We start from the raw sequence: 20499 nt of genomic DNA on the forward strand, positions 1-20499 counted from the left end.
AGGTGCAGTAAAAATAACTTTTGAGAGATGATGGATTTCAGTCCTGTCATAGTGTAAACATTCTGTATTTCACAATCACTGTGAAGGAACTTTTTTGACTTAAGGATATTTATACCCAGAAATCATTAGTATCTGTGATGTTATTTGTCTGGGAAACCAGTAAATGTTGTAGGTAACACAGATAAAAGAGAAATGGACAAAAACTTTGAAATAGGAGAAGAAAAATGATAATATATAAAGTCTCATTTCTTACGATGAATTGTAGGGTTTTTTTTTAATACTTTTTTCTTTTTTGTATTGTCTCTTTAGCCTTTTTTTTTCCTTTCCTAATTTTAGATTTTAGTACTAATTTACATGTGAATGTCTTATGATATATATTATACACATGTATATATGAGATACATGTATATGCGTGTATCTCATACAGTCTTTTTTCTTACCACATCCTTTTGAACCTGGCATAAAGAGAATTCAGCTCTCAATTCCATTTGAAAATTTTTACCCTAAAACTCTTGCTATTTCAAAGAATCACAGTAAACCCACAAAACGCCAGCTAGTCAACACCAAACTCCCAAGTATTAGACATGAGGAGGGAAACTAACTCTCTTAGTAGTTACCATATATTTACTCATTCTGCAAGTATGTATGGTGCAATCACTATGTTCATTAGGTCCAAGAAAATTTGCTGTTCCCTTTGAATTTCTTTTTCAGATAAGGAGACAAAGAACAGGTAATCAAATAAATGAGTATCATCTCAAATGGGAAGTGCAATGAAGAATATAAAACAAGAGAGTGACAGGCTCCAAGGACCCTCTTGGACTTTATTGTATCTGTTTTAGGATACCCTGAAAACCATTGTTTTTGTACCTATTTTTTAGATAAGAAACTCTGAGATGCCCCCAAACAAGAAGTGTGTATTACATGGCAAAATTAAGTTGTGGTTTTTATCTCTGTAGTTCAAGGTCCAGGCTTTTGCTACCTGGTGTCCTTGAGGGAAACATTATTCAGGAAGGCAGATATCAAGATACAAAAATATATGTAAGTTTTCACCATTACTTTTGGGCAATATGTTCTTCTCAATAACTATCAAAGTATTAGTTTTTGATCCTCCAAAATTTTTATGTATTTTCATAGACAAGAAAAATTTAAAATCACCTTTAAATTTTTTCTTCTATTGTTTAACTAAATCAATGTATTTAATAGAATAGTTCTTTGTTTTATTGGAATCTTCTGAGGAATGATTGGATTAATCTGTATACTTTTCCTTTTTTTATAAATTACTTTATTTAACTATGAATGTAGCATGTGTTTCAGGAAGAGATTCATGGTTATTTGACTCATGTAACCTATTTGATTTGACTAGTCTAACATTAATTCTGTTATCTTGATTCAGCATGATTTAACAGTGAAGAATGCCATACTGCTTAGGTTTTAACTGTTCCTTCTAGTTGTGAGGTATCTGGATGTTTATTTTCTGTTCTGCCCTTTTCTTGTTCATAACACAGTAAGTGTTACAGCAAATCTAAATGCATTAATTTATTTAATTCCAATCAGGATATTGTTAAGGTATGTTCACCCATGTAAAGCACCTCAAACAGTGTTTGATATAGTAAGCATTTAATAAATGCTGTCAGTTATTATTTTTTGTGAAACGTTATTATCTTGCTCCATATGAATGGTTGCAGACCAAAGGTTTCCTTCTGGAAACAACTTTGAAAGATATTATGTAGATCCCTCTTGTTTACAACATATATTAAAATAACTTCCACTTAGTCCCAAACCATTTTCTACTAGAGTTGGTTTCCTTCAGTTAAGTACCACACAAAGATTGTAAATTTATTAAAGGTACTTTCCAGTATTTTTACTATTATGGTCTTCTAGTAGGTAATAAGCCCTTACAGTTAAAAAAATCATTGTTGGCCTTGATAAGAGTAATGTTGTTGATTGGTTGGTAGCCCTCAGAGTGGGTTAAAATGAATCATAAAATCACTCTGGGGTTCAGACTACATGATGCAATCTAAAGTGGACATTTTTGTTGTCAAATTCATGGGAAAAGAAGCTGGCTTGCTCTGAATACCTCTCCCTAAGTATTTAGTGAACAAACATTACCAATCTTATAGTAAGAATTCTCATGTAATACATGTATTTTTCTATAAAGCAAGTCATTGATGGTTTAATTTTGGGAGATGTGCCATACTTGAATGGAGTCACTTGTTTTCCCAGATGTATTTTCTCTAAATTGAGGCTGTTCAGTTGGGCTTCTGTAGTTTTAAGAGTTCAAGGATAATCTTACTGTGTATGTGATATTTAACTGTCAACAGTTAATAATGATAGTTTCTGAGTGCCCATTACATTTCTGGCCTTGTTCTGGCAGCAAATAGAAGAGGCCAAAATCCCTTTCATCATGTGGTTTATATGCTGATATGGAAAGTCAGACCATACATAAGTACATTGCATAGCAAAATAGAAGATGAAAAATGCTATGGGGAGAAACGAATCAGGAAAGTTAGCTAGAGAATGGTGGGGGTGTGGTAGTCAAGTATGGTGGTAAGGAAAAGATCTCACTGAGAGAGTGATGTTTTCACAAATACTTAAAGAAATTGCTGTTAAAATTATGGAGATACTTGGGAAAGCAGTATTTTTTGGCAAAAGGAAAGTCAAATGCAAAGATTATGAGGTGAAAATGTGTCTGCCATGTTTAAGGATCCTAAGGAAGACAGTATGGCTGAAAAGCAGTTGGGTGGGGGAAAAAAGTTTGACTAAATCAGGGAGTTAATAGGAGGAAAAAAGGATTAGATCCTTCTACTGTTGTCATTGTTAAAATATTGGCTTTTAGTCTGAGTGTTATGGAAATCACACTGGGGAATTTTGGCACAGAGGTGACATAATCTGACTTATTGTTATCAGATCATTCTGGTTTCTGTGTTATAAATACACCAAAAGGGAGAATTCAGGGAAATAGACATGTCGTAATGACACAGGTGAAAAATGATGGTCTTTGGGCCAGACCAGTTTCAATGAGGTAGGAGAAGAGGATGATATGTAGGTGGAGCCAACAGGATTTTTTGATGGATAGAATATGAAGTAAAAGATAGAGGAGTCAAATCTGACTCCATCTTTTTTGTTTTGTTTTAACTTAAGAATGGAGATACCATTAATTGAAATAGTGAAGACTATGAAAGAAGTAGATTTGGGGAGGGAAATCAAATGGATATATTTGTTTGAGAAGACAAGACTACTAGATGTCTAAGTGAGATGACAGGAAGGCATTTGAGTAGATAATTGCTAGAGTTCATGGGACATATCATTGGGGATATGAATTTGACAGTTAGCCTATAAAAAATTTTAAATGTATGAGGCTCTATAAGATAACTAAGAGACATAGAAGAATTTGAAGGATTGAGTTCTGGGAATCTCTCAAGCAAGGAAAGTAGAGAAAAGAATGATGAGCATCAAAGTGAACTGAAAGAAGTGCCCATGTAGGAGAAAAATCAATAGTTATAGGACACAGGAAGTCAATGAAGAAAGTAAAGGAAAAGGGATTATCAGCAGTGTCATATTCAGCTAATGTGTCTTCAAAGATAACAAGTAAAAATTAACATTAAATTCAATAAGAGTTCACTGTTGACCTTGATAAAGGCAGTGTCTTTGAGTGGGAAAGCCAAGACACAAGGATGGATACTTAAGAGCATCGGCTCAGGGACTGTAGACAATTATAGATAATTCTTTCAAGGATTTTTTCTGTAATGGAGACATAGACAGTTGTAGCCCGAAGGAAAATAAAATCAAGAGATTTGGGTTTTTTTTTTCGTGAACTAAATAACATCATAATTATATTTTAGTTAAAATAATCTAGGAGAGAAATAATTCATGATTCAGAAGAGATGTGAGATAATCCATACCTTACTGAAGAAAACATTGATGAAACACTATTCTTTTCTCTAAAAACAGGCTACTTTTATGTTTTTTATTTTATTTTATTTTTTAAGTAGGCTTTCTGTCCTGCATGGAGCCCAGTGTGGTGCTTGAACTCAGAATGTTGAGATCAAGAATCTGATGCCTTGGAGCACTGGGTGTTGTGCAAAAAGAATGAATACTGTTACGCTGAAAAAATAAACAAAATGGAAAAAAAAAAAAAGAATCTGATGCTTAATTGACTAAGTCACCTAGTAGCCCCAGGCTACTCTTAGAACAAATGTTAATGAAACTGGCTTATTTTGCATAATGAACTATTATCTGGGTCATTGTCAGTATCAGCTACTGTTTAGATGGAAACAGAGGACAAAGAGATAGAAAACTATGTTTAAGGAGGAACGTGTTCTGTTTGATACAGTGTTATAGGTTATAAGTAGTATATATGTTTAGAAAATTGATTTGGATAGAGAACTCCAGGAACATGAAATAACAATCCCAAGGTCACGTAAGAGATAATTAAAAAACAACAGCAAAAACTGATCCCTGTCTCCTGCTTTTCAGTTCAATGGTGTTTATACTACAATTTGCCTGCACCCAAGCCTATTAATTAATAATAATTAAAATCTATTTAATACTGTATTTGAGCACTCTTCTAAACATTGATTGTGGAGGTTCACAAAGTGATGGAAGTTACACAATAATGTAAGGTACAACATTAGACGTAATATTGCCATGGAAGTATCACACAAAAAAGCATTCTTGGAATTAAGAAGATGTGTAAATATCGCTGAGGTCTACAAAGGTCAGCAATGTCCTCTGAGCAGGGTAAAAGAGAGCTACATCCTGAGACACTTCGGGTGTGTCTTTGGCTATGTGTAAGCCTGGAAGGGACTTTAAGATGGTCATTGCTTAAGTAAAGGCAATTTTTTTCTGGGATTAAACGCAGTCAGCTCTTTTTTGGTTAAAAAAGTTCCTTCTAAACACATGTTATATATGGTTGGTTTACTATTTCATGAATTATTAAGGAGATAAAATTTTGTATATGCCACTGCTTATTTTAGGATTTCATTTACCTAAAATTTAGCTCTAATTTTTGAGTCTTATTAAAGGAATTTTTACAATGAGATTCTTTCAGTACATGTGTAAAAATATAAACTTAAGGTCATTTTAAAAATGAACATCTCTTTCTTTCACAGAAAATTCGATAAATTGCCTCTCTGCTTCTTAAGAAGTTGTAATATGTATTTTGCATTTTTGTAAGAGTTCTTTAAACAGGCTGATTTAATCCTATTAATTAAAAGAGGCATAAATTAGAACTAAGTGCTTTTTACTTCCAAAGAGAGATACTCACTCATAAAGAGGTTTGTTTGAAGCTACAGTGAGCCAGACACAGTCAAGAAAATAAGATAAATATTTCAGTAATCCCAGTGGAATGATGAAGTGGAAGAAGCAATAGAACTTGTCTGTAGGTACATTCTGTAAAAATGTAAGTAGAGTTGTTTTGAAAAAGAATCTCGTTTTTCTAAGTAAATGCTAAATCTTCAAATATAAAATATAGCTGTAGTGCTTGACGGGGCTTCAAGTCAGAAGACCTCGATTTTAGCTGTTTCTCTGGCATGTACTGTTCATTAGAACGATGATTTGCTCTCTCTGAGTCTAGTTTTTCTCATCTGGAAAATAGTGATAATCCTCTGGTTCTCCTTCAGGATCAAATTAAATAAAAGAGGGAAAGCTCCTTGAGCTTTACAGAGCACAAAATGAATATCATGACAGGTTTCAAAGAAAGTCCAAACAATATATTATTGAATTAATTGAAGTAAAAATGGAAGGCCTTTACAAATACAATTACGTTTAGGCAGCTCTGGTAGAATTTCTGCTGCTGCATGTAACGGGAAATTTGCTTAAAAGTCAAGAATGAATCATTATTTGTCATTTTTGCATCTTCCTTCCAGGTTAATGCATATGAAGTACATGTACTTCCCTTCTTCGTAAGAGAAAACTGAGGGGGAAGAGTTCGCATATCATTGATTTAAACCAAGCAGGTCATTTATTACTTATAGCAATTAAGTTGGTTATAATTTAAGTTAGGCTAATTTAGAATAAGTCAGGGATGTGCAGATTTGACCAAGGTAGAATTGTAAAGGGAAAAAAAAAAAAAAAATCTGGCCATCTTGCATAAACTAACACATGCCATGTTCCAAGTGTTTGCAAGAAACTGTAATGTGGAGTGGAGGGAAGGGTCTAGCTCTTCTCTTCAGTGCAGAGGGTTCACTTTGCATTTTAGCTTTTCTGCTCCAGCTTTCGTTCAAGGATCCGTAGCATCAGCATAATCTGGGAGCTTGTTAGAAGTAAATAATCCTAGCCCCTCACCCTCTTCTAAATGAGAAACAAGAATCCTAGCTGACTTGAAAGCATGTTAAATCCTAAGAAGCCCTGTTCTAGAGTGTTCTGTTTCAGACCTCCTTCTCTTTCCCCTCCCCTCACCTCCAAGCATTTAGAGATAACAACAGGAACCTTTAATGACTGCAAAGCATTAGAGCTACAGTTGGGTCTCCTAATGGTACATTAACCTCTCTAAATTATTAATAAGCCCATAAATTCTGATTTAGTTGGAAGCTAAGTAAACCAACACACACGAGAAGCACTAGTTTGAAAAATTGTTAAGTGTTTATTAGACTTCTTATATGCAAGGAGTGGCCATAAATTTCACCATTGATTTAGACATTATTCTTATCTGCAAGGGCTTCTACTTTTTTTTTTATGGGACAAAGTAATAGCGAATATATTAATGACGTAAGATTAGGACAATTTTAAAATAAATGCCGCTGAAGAATTTTGAATAAGGTTGGGTATGAAATGGAACTTTGAACATTGGACAAAACTCAGACTTTATTGAATGAAGTATATATTGACATTGGAGGATTTCGGTCATGAATTGACCTAACTTAATTGTGATTTAGGAGGAAAAACAAAATAGAAAACATCATGCGGTAGAGATTGAAGGAGGAAGGCATAGAACAAAGTTCTTTATGAGTCAGTTATAGTAATTTAGAAAAGGAGTAATAGGGATTTTGGCTTGACTGACAATATGAGTAAATATTTGAGGAGGAAGAATAAAAAATTTGCATGATCGAATCTGTAAGACTAAATTTAGCTGGATGTTGGTGGGAGGGAAGTGAAATAGACTTAGAAGTACCAATTATTTAAATACAGGAGAAAAGAGTAAGGGACCAAAGAAGGAGAACTAAAAAGGATTCTGATTTTTTGAGCCTGGGAACTAAGTCCTGTTGTTAAGTCATCAAACTCAGTAAGATCAGTTGATTGGGGGAAAACGACAGTATCAAACAGGTTATTGGAAATTCTGAACTGTGATTTGAGAGAGGCAGTGCAATTTTAGGTATCTCATTCAAAGTCATCAGCAGAGTTCTAGCAATTTGTGAGACAAAAACTTACAGGAAACTATAAATGGAAAACATTATTTCATTGCTTATGCCTATGACTTGAAATTCAGGAAAACATTATTCTATGACTGTATTTATAATCTCTCTTTTGGAAGTCTGTGTGCATATTTTAATGCAAAGTCTCTGGACACTTTTACCAAGAATATCTTCCTTGAGCCTGTGAATAGAGGACATTTTCTGGAGAAACCTAGAGAAAAATTCTACCAGGAATTGACCTCTGTTTGTTGGGAGTGAAAAAAAAAACTAAAATTTTTTTGAATTAATGGAAATTAAATTTTAGATCAGATATCACACTGAGTACCCAGCATAATAAATGAAAAACAGCAACAAACAAACAAAATCCAAGATGTAGTCACTCCAATTATTTTAAACTTCATAATAGCAAGAGTGAAGAGGTGATTCAAAAAACTTCCAGAAACAATAAAGACATATTCAAAGGTTGGGGATACGATGGCATGAGACTTCTCAGTCATGACTTTGAAAGCTGGAACATCATGTTCATGTGCTTCAGATCACTGAGAGTGAATGCTATTCAACCAGAATTCTGTAGTTAGCCCTCCTATTGTAATAATTAGAGGGATTTTCACACATGGAAAGTTTCAAAAATTTAAGTCTCAGTCACCCTTTCTTAAGAAGCTTCTGGAGATGTGCTCACCAAAATTAAGAAGATAAACCAAGAAGGAAGACACAGGATCTAGGAATGGTGGGATTCATAATAAGAGAGAGGTGGAAGGAAGTTTAAAAAAGCTGTCCATCAGGGGAGAGAACAGACCATCCAATCTGTGGGGAAAAGAAAGGGCCCAGTTGAGATGTCTCCAGGAGAAAAACAAAAAAAGATCTGACAGAATTTCATATGAAAATTTTATGGAGGCACTTTTCAGAAAGTGTGGAAAGATTTAATCATGATTTTGGGATGCCTGGGTGGCTCAGTCATTAAGCATCTGCCTTCAGCTCAGATCATGATCCCAGGGTCCTGGGATTGAGACCCACATTGGGTCCCCTGCTCAGCTGTGGGAAGTCTGCTTCTTCTCCCACTCCCCTGCTTGTGTTCCCTCTCTCGCTGTCTCTCTCTCTCTCTCTCTGTCAATTAATAAATAAATAAAATCTTAAGAAAAAAAAAAAGATTTGATCATGATTTTAAAACTAAGCATATGTCACAACTAGGAAATTATTAATAAAAGCAACAGGTTTTTTCCAAGGAAGAAGGTATAATATTTTCCTGAAAATTACTTTTCTCAGTAGGAAAGAATATTTACATTTGGATAATAATGGAGTCACTGAATACAGCGTTCATAAAAATGGGTGTGTTATTATTACATTAGGATCTTGATTGGAGGGAAAGAGTTGGCATCAGAAAGTTAGATTGTCAACTTCTATAAATGGGAATTCAATGAAAATAATGTTTTAAAAGATAGTAGTATATTCATATTATTTAGAAATATAAAAAGGAATAGAAAGTAAACTACTAAATGTTTTATTACGGGGACGAGATTGGAGGTAGACAAAGGAGGAGATGGATGGCTTACATATGCCTTTTAATGTTACTTTTTAGTATGCATATACTTAATTTTGATGAATATAATTAATTTTAAAAAGTAATGTTGTTATAAAATATTGTCCTTTTTAAAAGTTATTTTCACAGTACTTTGCTCTGTACATTCATCATGATCTTAGCTTAAGGAATTATTTGTTCCTATTGTATTTGTCCTGCTATTTAGAATCCATACTAGGTGGTATTTTAAGGTATGCCCCTCTGATTTTATAAAAATTAAATATACATACTTGATTGAAAACCAATCCAAATTCATTTGCGGCATGGTGTCTTGATTTTAAACATTCCTTAAAATTTGAAAATTGAGAACATCTCAAGACCATGAAGGGAGTTAAGAAAATAATTGTCAAAGTAGAATCAGTCTTTCCCAAAATTATCCTGTCAACTACTTCAACTACTTCTGACCTTGTTTTTCTGGAAATGTACTAGGTACTTAAAATGTTAGCCTTCTTTTACAGGTCAGTGGGAAAAATTATCATAGCAAAGCTTTTGAGATTTTAAAAGGACTCATAATCATAAATTATGAATCTCACGTGTGATGGATTATATAAAGCATCTGTGGTTGAAAGCTAGCCAAATAAGAATAAGCCTGTGATTTAAAAGCATGGATGTCGATGGAAATGTGACAATGTAAAATTGTCACACTCTACTGCACATCCTGTCCTGGCAAGAACAAAGCTCTGATGATATAATAGGCTTTATTTGTTTCTAATTTATGTTTCCGTACATGGTACCATCTGATTTATTATTGACATAGAGAATGTTTTAATACCTAACGAGAAGAATGATCTTCAGTATTCCATCGCAGAAGAGCAAATGGAAATCTGATTTTTTTTTTCCTTTTTTTGGAAGGAAGGAGAAAAATAGGACTGGACTTCTCACTTAGGAAAGTATAAAGATAATATAATACTCACCTATAATTTTGAAGCAGTCTTTTCAGTCTTTTGTAAGGGTTTTGGGTCTGAATAATATTTTTTTCTGGATACATTGATATTGTTGATCAGTTAGCTATGGAGACTGTGTATACTTAAATAGAGAATAATTTGTGTTTTTGATAGGTGAAGTGAGCTATCTTGGTAACGAAAATCTTTTCATATGATCTCAAGCCTCAGAAAACCAATTGAAAGTCAGGTGGGGCCAATTTAAGATGAGTTAAATTTCCAAAGTTTGATTCCAAGACAGAATCCATGCCTTTCCTTGGATCAAATACAAGTTCATAGTGAGCCAAAGGAACTCAGTGAACAACAACATTAGGGACTAATTTTCATTTGGAATGAATAGCTAGCTCCTTTTACTCAACTCCTGACCCAAACTGAGAACTGGCTTTTTGGGGGGGGGAATGGTTTGGTAGCCAAAACATCTCTGGAAACTATGGAAAGAAGGAATCCATAGAAGGAATCTTTAGATACTAACAACATGAAAGCCTTGGGGATTCAGAGATCAAGGGAGGAAAGCTGAATTTATGGGGAAGACAGAATAAAAACTTCTTTACTTCTTTACTTAGACAGCTCTTCAAAGAACACGCTAGAGAGGTGACCATATTTCAAGAAACCTCAGAACAGCCTTACTGATATAATGGTGATTTCCTTTCAAGACAAGTAGAGTGGGTGTGATAAGATTTTGTGCTGAATATCTTGAGATGGTAGGGAAAAGCAATCAGGTTTTGATCTGGGTCCATTTTGAGTTGAAAGCGTTCTGTGCTGAGGAATTCTATTCCTTACACTGAAATTGACTTTCCTCAAAGGTGATTTTCTTTTTACCCCATGAAATTCTGCCTTTAATAACTTTGATTATCTTCTTTAAAAAATAATCTGTTGAGTGTTCTTCTTTAAAGGATATGGGAAGCCATCTTTTAGCTACATTGTCTTCTTATGAGAGAAACTGTCAACTCTACCCTGTTCAGGATTTCTGGCAATAAATGTGATTTCAAGGGTATGGGATCTTTTCACTTAACAGTCAAACATTGAGGAAGTCTGTCTTGCTTAATCCTAAATTTATTAGATTCAAAGTGACTAACCACTCCCTTCCTTTCTGGGGTGAAGAGGAAGAATGTAGACCATCAGGTCAAATGTTCTTCAGGCTGAATGAACAATTGTATTAAGGGACACTAAAAGGGAGATACAAAGAATTCTTTTCAGAACAATTGTTTATTTCAAATAGGGGCAGCGATTACGGGATCTGTAGCCTTCCCCTCACAGAGAGGCCATCTGGCTGCGAATGAGGACTTTCACTGTTAAGAGTAAATTGGTTTTGTGAAGCCCACTTAACCATTCTGGACCTCACTGCATCGGGAACACATGAATCCAACGAGGAATACTGATAGAATGAATTTCCTTTTAGTTGGAATTTCTATATGCTCTATTTCTGTTCTTCCCAACGGTAGAGGGGATCTGTTCCAAGAAACAGAGCAATGCTGAGAAAGAGGTAGGTGAAGGAGAGTTAACTTGATACCTCCTTAATTTTAGCAAAGTTAGGCATAAGGTTCTAATGCCATAGAACTCCATTATTGGAAGGAGCTTAGAGACCATTTGGTGTCTCCACCCACAGGTAATGATGAGAGAACTCAAGTAGCAGTATTTGGCTTGCTAAAAGAAATGCAGATGGGAATTTTTTTCCATTTTACTATTAAAGATATTTAGCAGTCTGCAACTTTACTGTTGCCCTCTGTACAAGCATATTTTCATTTTTGTGGTAGAAGAGCATTTCCTCTGCGGTTGGCTGTCCAGTTCTTGAGACTGGAACTTGCTACCAGCGTCTTTGCCATATGGTCAGAGTACTTGGTGGTCTTGGGTGACTCAGTTGTTTGCCTTCAAAGTCAAGTTTTATAAAGGTAGTGACTCACTTCTTTAGTGCTAGAAATGAGAAATTATTCAAAACATGGGTATTAACTACATGTGGAAAGTACACAGTTTCTGTGACTTTTGGACAGGTATCAAGAGATGTTGATGAAGACTCTGGACGTACCCTTCAGAAAAATGTACACATACATACAGACATAGGAAAAATCATGTTATTTGTAGGGTTTTGATCCTCAGAACCATTCCTGTTGCTCTGCGGTGATTAATTGATCGTGGAGCATGAACACTTTGTCTGTGTCATCATTTGATTAAAATCCACCATGGAAATGATTTCCATATTTACCCTAGTGGAATAAATTAATAATCCTTGTTTCATTTATTTCAGAAAAAAATCAGCTTGTAGCTTTTCCAAAAGTATATTGCTAGACCAAGAGTGGGGATTTGAGGGCCTGGGACATTGAGAGACACTACAAACTGAGAATAAGGTGATAGGACAATGAATTGCTACAAGAACAGTTAGAAGGAGTGATTACGGTGGATTAGGTCAAAGGTTTAGGTAGACAGAACAAAGAATGCATTTAGGACCTAGAGGCAAAAGCTGCTGTCCTCTGAGGAGAGGCGAGGCAGGCTGAGTATGTACACAACAGGCCTCTCTGAATGGCGTATGTAAAGCAACACACTTGCCCCACCATCCAGAGTTTCTGTTCGAAAAGGACTACAAACTATGGACAGTCTTAAAAATTACATGTCTGAGAATTGCCACTTTAGGAGAAGAAGAAAATAAACCTCTGAAATATATTGCCAAATTTTTGGTCTTCAACATTCATGAATTTTCAGCCTGCAGAGCCTGCATTCATTTCTGATCCAGAAATCCTGGGGGTGTATTAGTTATAGGTGTAAAGATGCAGGGTCTGGACTTATCTACCCCCCTCCGTACCCCTGGTTGTTGTTTTGTTGTTGTTGTTGTTTTTCTTTTTCCTGCCCCCTGGACTTTAGCTGTTGATCCTGTGGAAACAAAAATGAGTTTGCTTGGTTTGGCAGAAATGCAAGAAAGATAAGCTGCTTGGGGAAGAGGGAACCTGTTCCAATCCCTGTCCCAAGGTTTTTTTCAAAATGTATGCGTCAGCCTGAGAAATTTTCATGTGTAATGCCTAAGTCTAATTATTTAGTTTGGCTACAAAGAATTGGTGAAGCATGCTTTAATCGTTTTGATGCTAACATTGTTATAAGGCAACATTAAATCATTTCGAAATGATAATACTTTACGTTAGTCACTATTTTCACAGCTGTTTGTCCTTGTCACATTTGAAACTAAACCCAATAGAATTGGTTATAGTAAAAGAAAGGAAAGCAAGTGACTACCTCAATTTTATTTCCCTGCAGGTACCAGTAGAAACAACAAATGAGAGGCAAGATTCTTTAACATCTCGCTCTCCTCATTAGCATTGCCATAACTCATGGACTTACCATGTTCCAGAAACTTTTGAGTAGTCTCCTTGCTCCCACTTTTCCAATTCCCATTCATCCTGAGCACTGCAGCCAGACTTTTTTTTTCCAACACTCAGTCTTTGTCACTTTTCTATGTAATATATTTTAGTGGCTTCCGGTTACCTAGATGACAACCAAACTCCCCAGTGTGCCATTTTGGGCTCTGATTATCTGGAGGCTGCATTGATGTCCAGCCTCACACATACAGTATATGTTCTAGCATTCCAAACTATACTTTAATTCCACAAATATTTAATAAGTACTTAATTTGTCTCCAGGACACTGAGCTAGTGATATGGATTCAAAGATAAGTTAGACACAGTCTTTGTGCTGAGGAGCTCACACTGCAGAGTAGGAGACATATTAAAAATGCAGTGTCTGAAGATCCCTGGGGGGCTCAGTCCATTAAGCATCTGCTTTTTGCTGAGGTCATGATCCTGGGATTGAGTCCCACACTGGGCTTCCTGCTCAGCAGGGAGTCTGCTTCTCCCTCTCTCTCTGACCTTCCCCCTGCTCGTTCTCTCTCTCTCTCCCAAATAAATAAATAAAATCTTTAAAAAAAAATTTTAATACATTGAATATGATGTATGATGCCCTTGTACAATCCCATGTTCTTCTGCCTTAAATAAACTTTTCTTTCTATCTTTCCTGTAAAGCTTCCATTTGTCTTTCAACACTATTATTGGTTATCATCTTCTTTTATATGGTAATACACAATTACTTGAAAGATTTCTTTTGTGTATACTTGTATTAGAATTTATTTCACTTATATTGTATTTTATGTGTGTATCTATTTATGGATTGATCTGTGAGCCCCTTGAAGGCAGGACTTAGCCATGACCACACTCTTAACAGCATGCTCAATGCCTAACATGTAATAGATTCTTATAATTATTTGTGGACTGACTAGCTTTTTTTTTTTTTTTAATAGGCTTCATGCCTACTTAAAGTGTGGAGTCCAATGTGGGACTTGAACTCATGACCATGAGATTAAGACCTGAGCTGAGACAAGAGTTGGACACTTAACTGAATGAGCCACCCAGGCATCCCCTGAAGAGCTTTTTAATATTAGTCCAGTTTTATAAAAAAAAAATACAGAGGAATTCTCATCTTCACAACTCAGGTTTAAGGGAAGGCAAGATAACATTCTTCTTTCATAGAACTTACTTTGCCCAAGCTGAAATTTAATAATTATACTTAAAATAACAGTCAATATTTGGGGCGCCTGGGTGGCTCAGTGGATTAAGCCGCTGCCTTCGGCTCAGGTCATGATCTCAGGGTCATGGGATCGAGCCCCGCATGCGGCTCTCTGCTCCGCAGGGAGCCTGCTTCCTCCTCTCTCTCTGCCTGCCTCTCTGCCTACTTGTGATCTCTCTCTGTCAAATAAAGAAATAAAATCTTAAAAAAAAAAAGAATATTTAAAAATAGCTGCTACTCCAACCCCCCTCTGCCCCCTTTGCTTAAAAAAAAGTCAATATTTATTGAACTTTTCCTATCTTCAAGCTATTGTTTTAAGAACCATATATAAATTATCTCTTTTAATCATCCTAACAATTTTTTTTAAAGATTTTATTTATTTATTTGACAGAGAGAGATCACAAGTAGACAGAGAGGCAGGCAGAGAGAGAGAGAGAGAGGGAAGCAGGCTCGCCGCTGAGCAGAGAGCCCGATGTGGGACTCGATCCCAAGACCCTGAGATCATGACCTGAGCCGAAGGCAGCGGCTTAACCCACTGAGCCACCCAGTCGCCCCTAATCATCCTAACAATTATATGAGCTGGGAAATATAATGACTTCCTCTTTATAGATTTTGTAGAAAGTTTAAAAAATACATCATCATGACTGTAATCGCTGATAGTTGCATAGAACCTACTGTGTGCTGGGCACCATTCTGATGCTGATCATATATGAAGTCCTTTATTCCTCGCAGCTCCATGATTTATTAACAGTTTATATTATTCTTTCCTCAGTTCTGCTATAGTTAGTGTGCAATGTTTATTGGATATGCGTCCTACAAAAATAAGCTTATGTATTTGAAGATGCTAGAAAATATTATTCCATGTGTCTCTGGTCTGAAAAACTGGTAAAGTTATATCAAGCTTAATAGAAAATAATTAATGTAGAGTTCAGACTTCTATCCAGTGTACGTAAAGCATGATTCATGAACATTAATAAGACCATATGTGCCTGAGAATTCAGATAGTATTGTATCTTCTCCAGCATACAGTCTCATGATTTGTCAAAACTAAGATCAAAATCTGTCTTGCTGAATAAGGGAAATAACATTTAACCACTGTAAATTAGTAAATTAGTAAAAAAAAAAAAAGTAAAATAATAATAAAGCCTGCAGTTGATATATGGAATATATAGGCTTTAACTTTCAAAGACTCAAAGATCCCTTTCACAGAGGTTAAACAATGCCATGATACATTTTAGAAGTATCTTGATACCTATTCTGCGACATCAGCTCTTTATATTTTTCTCATTAATTAATAATAACTTACTTGAAAATAATGCTTTAAAGTCCAGCAATATCTAATGGACTTTAATAAGGAATGAGTGATATTATTACTTTATTGGTATTCAATACTATACAGTTGTAGAAAATGAGAGGCTAAGACAAATACTTGAGGCAAAATCTGTTGGAAAGATTTGGATTTCTATAAACCCAGACCTAGATTTAAATAAGTCTGTCCGTATCACAACTGTGACTGAAAAAAAGAATTAGGACACACAGACACGTGTCAAAGAGAAATGGAGACTGGGACTGAGGTTACATTATCAGCTTTACCACCACGTGACGTTGTGACTTTAGGGCATGTGGCTTCACCTTGGAGGAATTAAATGCCTCCATTTATAAAATCATGATTTTGTATCAACTGAGTTTCAAGATCCCTTCCTGCTTTACAGTTTTGATCCCGTTACTGGTTTAGGATCATATATCTTTCAGAATCCATTTTCTTGGATTGGGCTACTTTGTTTACTTACTGAATACATGAACTAGGAAGAGTATAATCCTCCAAACTCACCCATAAGTCTTAATGTTATCAAAAGTAGAGGGCAAAGAAATGCTCTGAGGTTTGTCACACTTAATTCAATGCTAACTTTGCCTATATTAATTGATTTAACCCATGTGCAAATGTGCTATATAATGATGCTTTAATTTATTACTTAAGACGATGACCAGAGTTGTGAAATATTTTGCATTTAATTGCTTTGATACTCATTTTAGTGTCTTGCATTTTTTCATATGTTAGATCCATATTGTATCAATAAAATACAAACGTCATAAATCACATTGATTTCTACGAGTATATGCTTAAAACTGTATATTGTTTGCTTGTATCTAAATTGAAGCATTCATGCTGTATATATTCATTTACAGAGTGTGAAAAGTATGTATTGAGGCAAATAAATATTTTGCCAATTAATTTTTTCTTTCTTTCTATTCTCCTTTTACTTTCCCATAGATTTGCTGCTTTCAAATAGCTGCATACCCTTTTTGGGTTCATCAGAAGGACTAGATTTCCAAACCATTCTGTTGGATGAGGAGAGGGGCAGGCTGCTTGTAGGAGCCAAGGACCACATCTTCCTGCTCAGTCTGGTTGACTTAAACAAAAATTTTAAGAAGGTCAGTTTATTTATATGAAGTTGACTGAATATCCATTTATCTTCATCTGTGCCTTCCTTTTCTTTTGTTTTAAGTGACTCGATGTCAAATCATTAGGTCATTTACATGTCCAAAAAGAACATATTAAAAGGGCACCTTGCTTCGAATATACGTTTTAGATTTTTGTGGATTTAAGTACATATACATATTCTCCATTTAGAGTGAATAAGCATAGTAATAAAACCTTTGAGGATATGAATGAAAGAGATTATACAAGAGAAATGCAATGGTTTAGATTGGAAAGCTGGCAAATGGGTTATTAATAATTAACATTTATATCTAAAGCAATTATTGCGCAATTAAGTTTTGTATTAACTTTCAATTAACAACCATACTTTTAAATTGGCAGTGTGACTGTGGTGGCATTTTAACACCACACTGTTTTTTTTCCCTACACTCTTGTATTTTCACTGAATAGTATTCTCCAATGGCCCAATCACACTCAGAGGGTGAAGATTAGTAATAACCCAAATATGAGCTCATGAAAAGCAATCGACCACTAAAAGAAAATATATGCTAATTATTGAAAAAACGAAAGGCAGCTGCTGCTGTGCTTTGCATTTGCAGTTAGGAACATGGTACCCAAAGGAAACAGTGTCACACTTTAGGCTTTATAAATTATGACCAGCTGGTACTTTAACAAATACCAGTATCTGGGCAAGCCAAGATGGACGCCAAGACTGGAAGAGAGTGAAGGATGAGAAGAACATAATCCATGACCCATTCTGCATCTACAAGACATCTTAGATTGTTTTCTCTTTCTCTCCTTTTTCAGAAGTATTCCCACCCCCCTCAAAAAAATGCTAAGAACCATTAAAGATTTCAGGTCAATAGTCTCCAATACTGAATAAATAGAGGATTCTTTCCATTCAGAACGGGCTGTTCATAGGTCATCATAGAACTTTGAAGCTTCAAATAGCTTTCACCTCAATGACCACTTTAATATAAACCTCTAATTTGGAAATGCTTTTAATAACTAAATATTTATTGCTCAGTTATTTGAATATCATCCAGGACTAGGAGCTTTAGTCTAGATAGGCAAAATATTTATCTCCACATGTATTAATATTGCTTAATTAATGCCTGCACCAGAAACACTGTTTTTTGCCTTTTAATAATTTAATTTTTTAGATCTAATAAAAGAAAAGGAGATACCTCTTATGAACGCTCAGACTTGATAAAGAAAATTTGATAAAGAAATAGTCTTTATATGCATGTATTAGATGATTCTAGAAGAACGTTTGAGGGTAGAATGTTACCAGTAGTTGTTCTTGATTTGTGATAGTCCAAATACACTTAGAAACTCATAAAGCTTATCTTCTTTTTTTTAAGATTTTATTTATTTATTTAACAGACAGAGATCACAGGTAGGCAGAGAGGCAGCCAGAGAGAGAGGAAGGGAAGAGAGGAAGGGAAGCCAGAGAGAGAAGGGGAAGCAGGCTCCCCGCTGAGCAGAGAGCCAGATGCAGGGCTCGATCCCAGGACCCTGGGATTATGACCTGAGCGGAAAGCAGAGGCTTTAACCCACTGAGCCACCCAGGTGCCCCTAAAGATTATCTTCTTAAAAAAATATTATTCTATAGTTTGATAAGCAGTGAATTATGTGCTAGAATTTGAAAAGCTTACCTTCATTGTGCCATTATAGTTCCATTCCATTTATTTTTAAGGGTGTATTTTTTCCTTAGTAATTTTTTTAAAAAGTGTTTGTATCAGAGAACCTATTGATGGTATCAACTAATAGCTCAATCATCAATAAATATCTTAAGAGATAACTTCTTTATGAAAGCCACTAAAGAAAATCTTAAGTTTCACAGTTTTGCTTTAAGAGCTGTTACATAGCTAACAAAGCCTTTTTCCAAATATGTCTCAGTTTTAGTATAAGAGCAAAAAGCAATTCATACTTTTAAGGGAATTTGTTCTTGTGCTATTCTCTGCCTTCAGGGATTAGAAGAAAAAGTTCATTTATCTGAAATGAGTGTATTAGATCATTGCTTAAAATAAGTTCTGATAACATAACTTCCTTCTGTGACTATTTTAAGCAAGTCTCTCTTTGGCTGCATTCCATCCTTGAAATGTGCTAATATTTAATAAAATAAATGTTTATGAAATATTGATTTCCCTCATGATACTATTGAAATAAATGGTTATTTGAAGACATTGTAAAATTAGGGACTGTACTAGAGATTTTCTGCCCAACTGATATTCCTTTATCTTTATAAAATGTATAATTCACGAAGAGGTTATGTATACAAAGGAAATAATTTATGTTTATGTAGGTATCCACATTGAAAATTTATATAAATCACTCCAGTGCTAAAAGGTACTCCACAGTAGCAAGTTTAAGTGTCAAGATGGAGTGCTTTAGCAGTGTTTAGACCTATGTGGTTTGCATTGGCTCTATGCCCTTCAGCAAAAATCCAAACTTCTCTGTGGAAGAAACCACACATGGTGGGACTCTGTGGGGCTGAAGGATGTCCTTTGTACGCCCTAGACTTAAAGCAATCCACAGCATATAATTGAGTTAGGAGTGACTGGTAGGGGATATTTTTCTCTGGGAAATTAAAAAAAAAAGTCTGCAGAAAGCATTCATTTGCTGTGTCAAATTTTAGGATATGTGTTTATGTAAAAGTCCTTGTACAAACAAGGATGTGCCTATTGAAAAATGGCCATCATTACTTCGTAACTGCCACAGGCCTTTAGTGGGGAATCCCCGGGATTTTTAGCAACATCCTTTACCAGACGAATTCAGCAATGAAAATTTGCAAATATCCTTTGTATTATCTTTACTCTGTTCAAACGAGATTTTGAGTCTTCTACAAGGAATGGTACAATTATATGCTCAGTAAGTTTTGATGACTAATGTCTATTCAGGATGTTTCTACTCTCTAGAAAGTAAAATTTAAGTACACCAAGTGGTTTGTTTTGTGTTTTGGGGTTTTTGTTTTGTTGTTGTTGTTATTTAGATTAGAGGGATAAGATTCTGATCTTTCCTTGACAGAAAGGAATATTTCCATAGGGATTTAATAGATTTAGTGGCAAGTGTAAGCACTTGGGGTGGGATACTTCTCACTTCAAATAGGCTTTTCCACTGTTGGTCCGTAAGGCCTCTCTTTTCAGCTAAGAAATACTCTGTACATCCCTCTGTGGGACAGGTTCAGGATAGATACGCACATTGATTGGACATTTCCTCCTCCCACCACTAGACCAAAATGAAATAATCAGAACCAGCCCAACGTGATTGCATTCCAAGGGAAGGATGTGGATCTGGAACCATTCTTACTGTTGTGCTATAGGTTAAATTCCCCCAAAGCCATCCAGGAGGGGGAAGATTAGTTTATAGGGTATTTGTCAGGGAGTGTTCTTGGGATCAACACCTGTGAGAGGGCCACTGGGGAAGTAGTATTAGATAAAGAAAGAACTGAGCTGTGATGCAGACCAAATAGAGCCTCAGCTGACAGGCCAAACTGATAAGGTGGCAAGCACCACCCCCCCCCCCCAGCATAAGTGATAATACCATTATTCAACTGAGTTTATCTTATAAAAGAGAATCTCCATTTTCTCCCTATCTAATCCATTCACCATGACGGTCAGTGTTATCTCTTAAACAAATAAAAAT

At 35.4% G+C, this 20499-nt stretch overlaps 1 protein-coding gene across 2 annotated transcripts in view; it reads left to right on the plus strand.

Moving 5' to 3' along the window:
• Nucleotides 1-20499, plus strand: part of SEMA3D (semaphorin 3D) — a 203074-nt gene that overhangs the window by 79451 nt on the left and 103124 nt on the right. For both annotated transcript variants that reach the window (XM_046021298.1, XM_046021299.1), the window contains exon 3: nucleotides 16684-16844. In XM_046021298.1, coding sequence (XP_045877254.1) covers nucleotides 16684-16844 — 161 coding nt within the window. The remainder of the gene's footprint in view (nucleotides 1-16683; nucleotides 16845-20499) is intronic.

The sequence above is a fragment of the Meles meles genome, chromosome 10 (genome assembly GCF_922984935.1).
Source record: "Meles meles chromosome 10, mMelMel3.1 paternal haplotype, whole genome shotgun sequence".
Lineage (NCBI taxonomy): Eukaryota > Metazoa > Chordata > Mammalia > Carnivora > Mustelidae > Meles > Meles meles.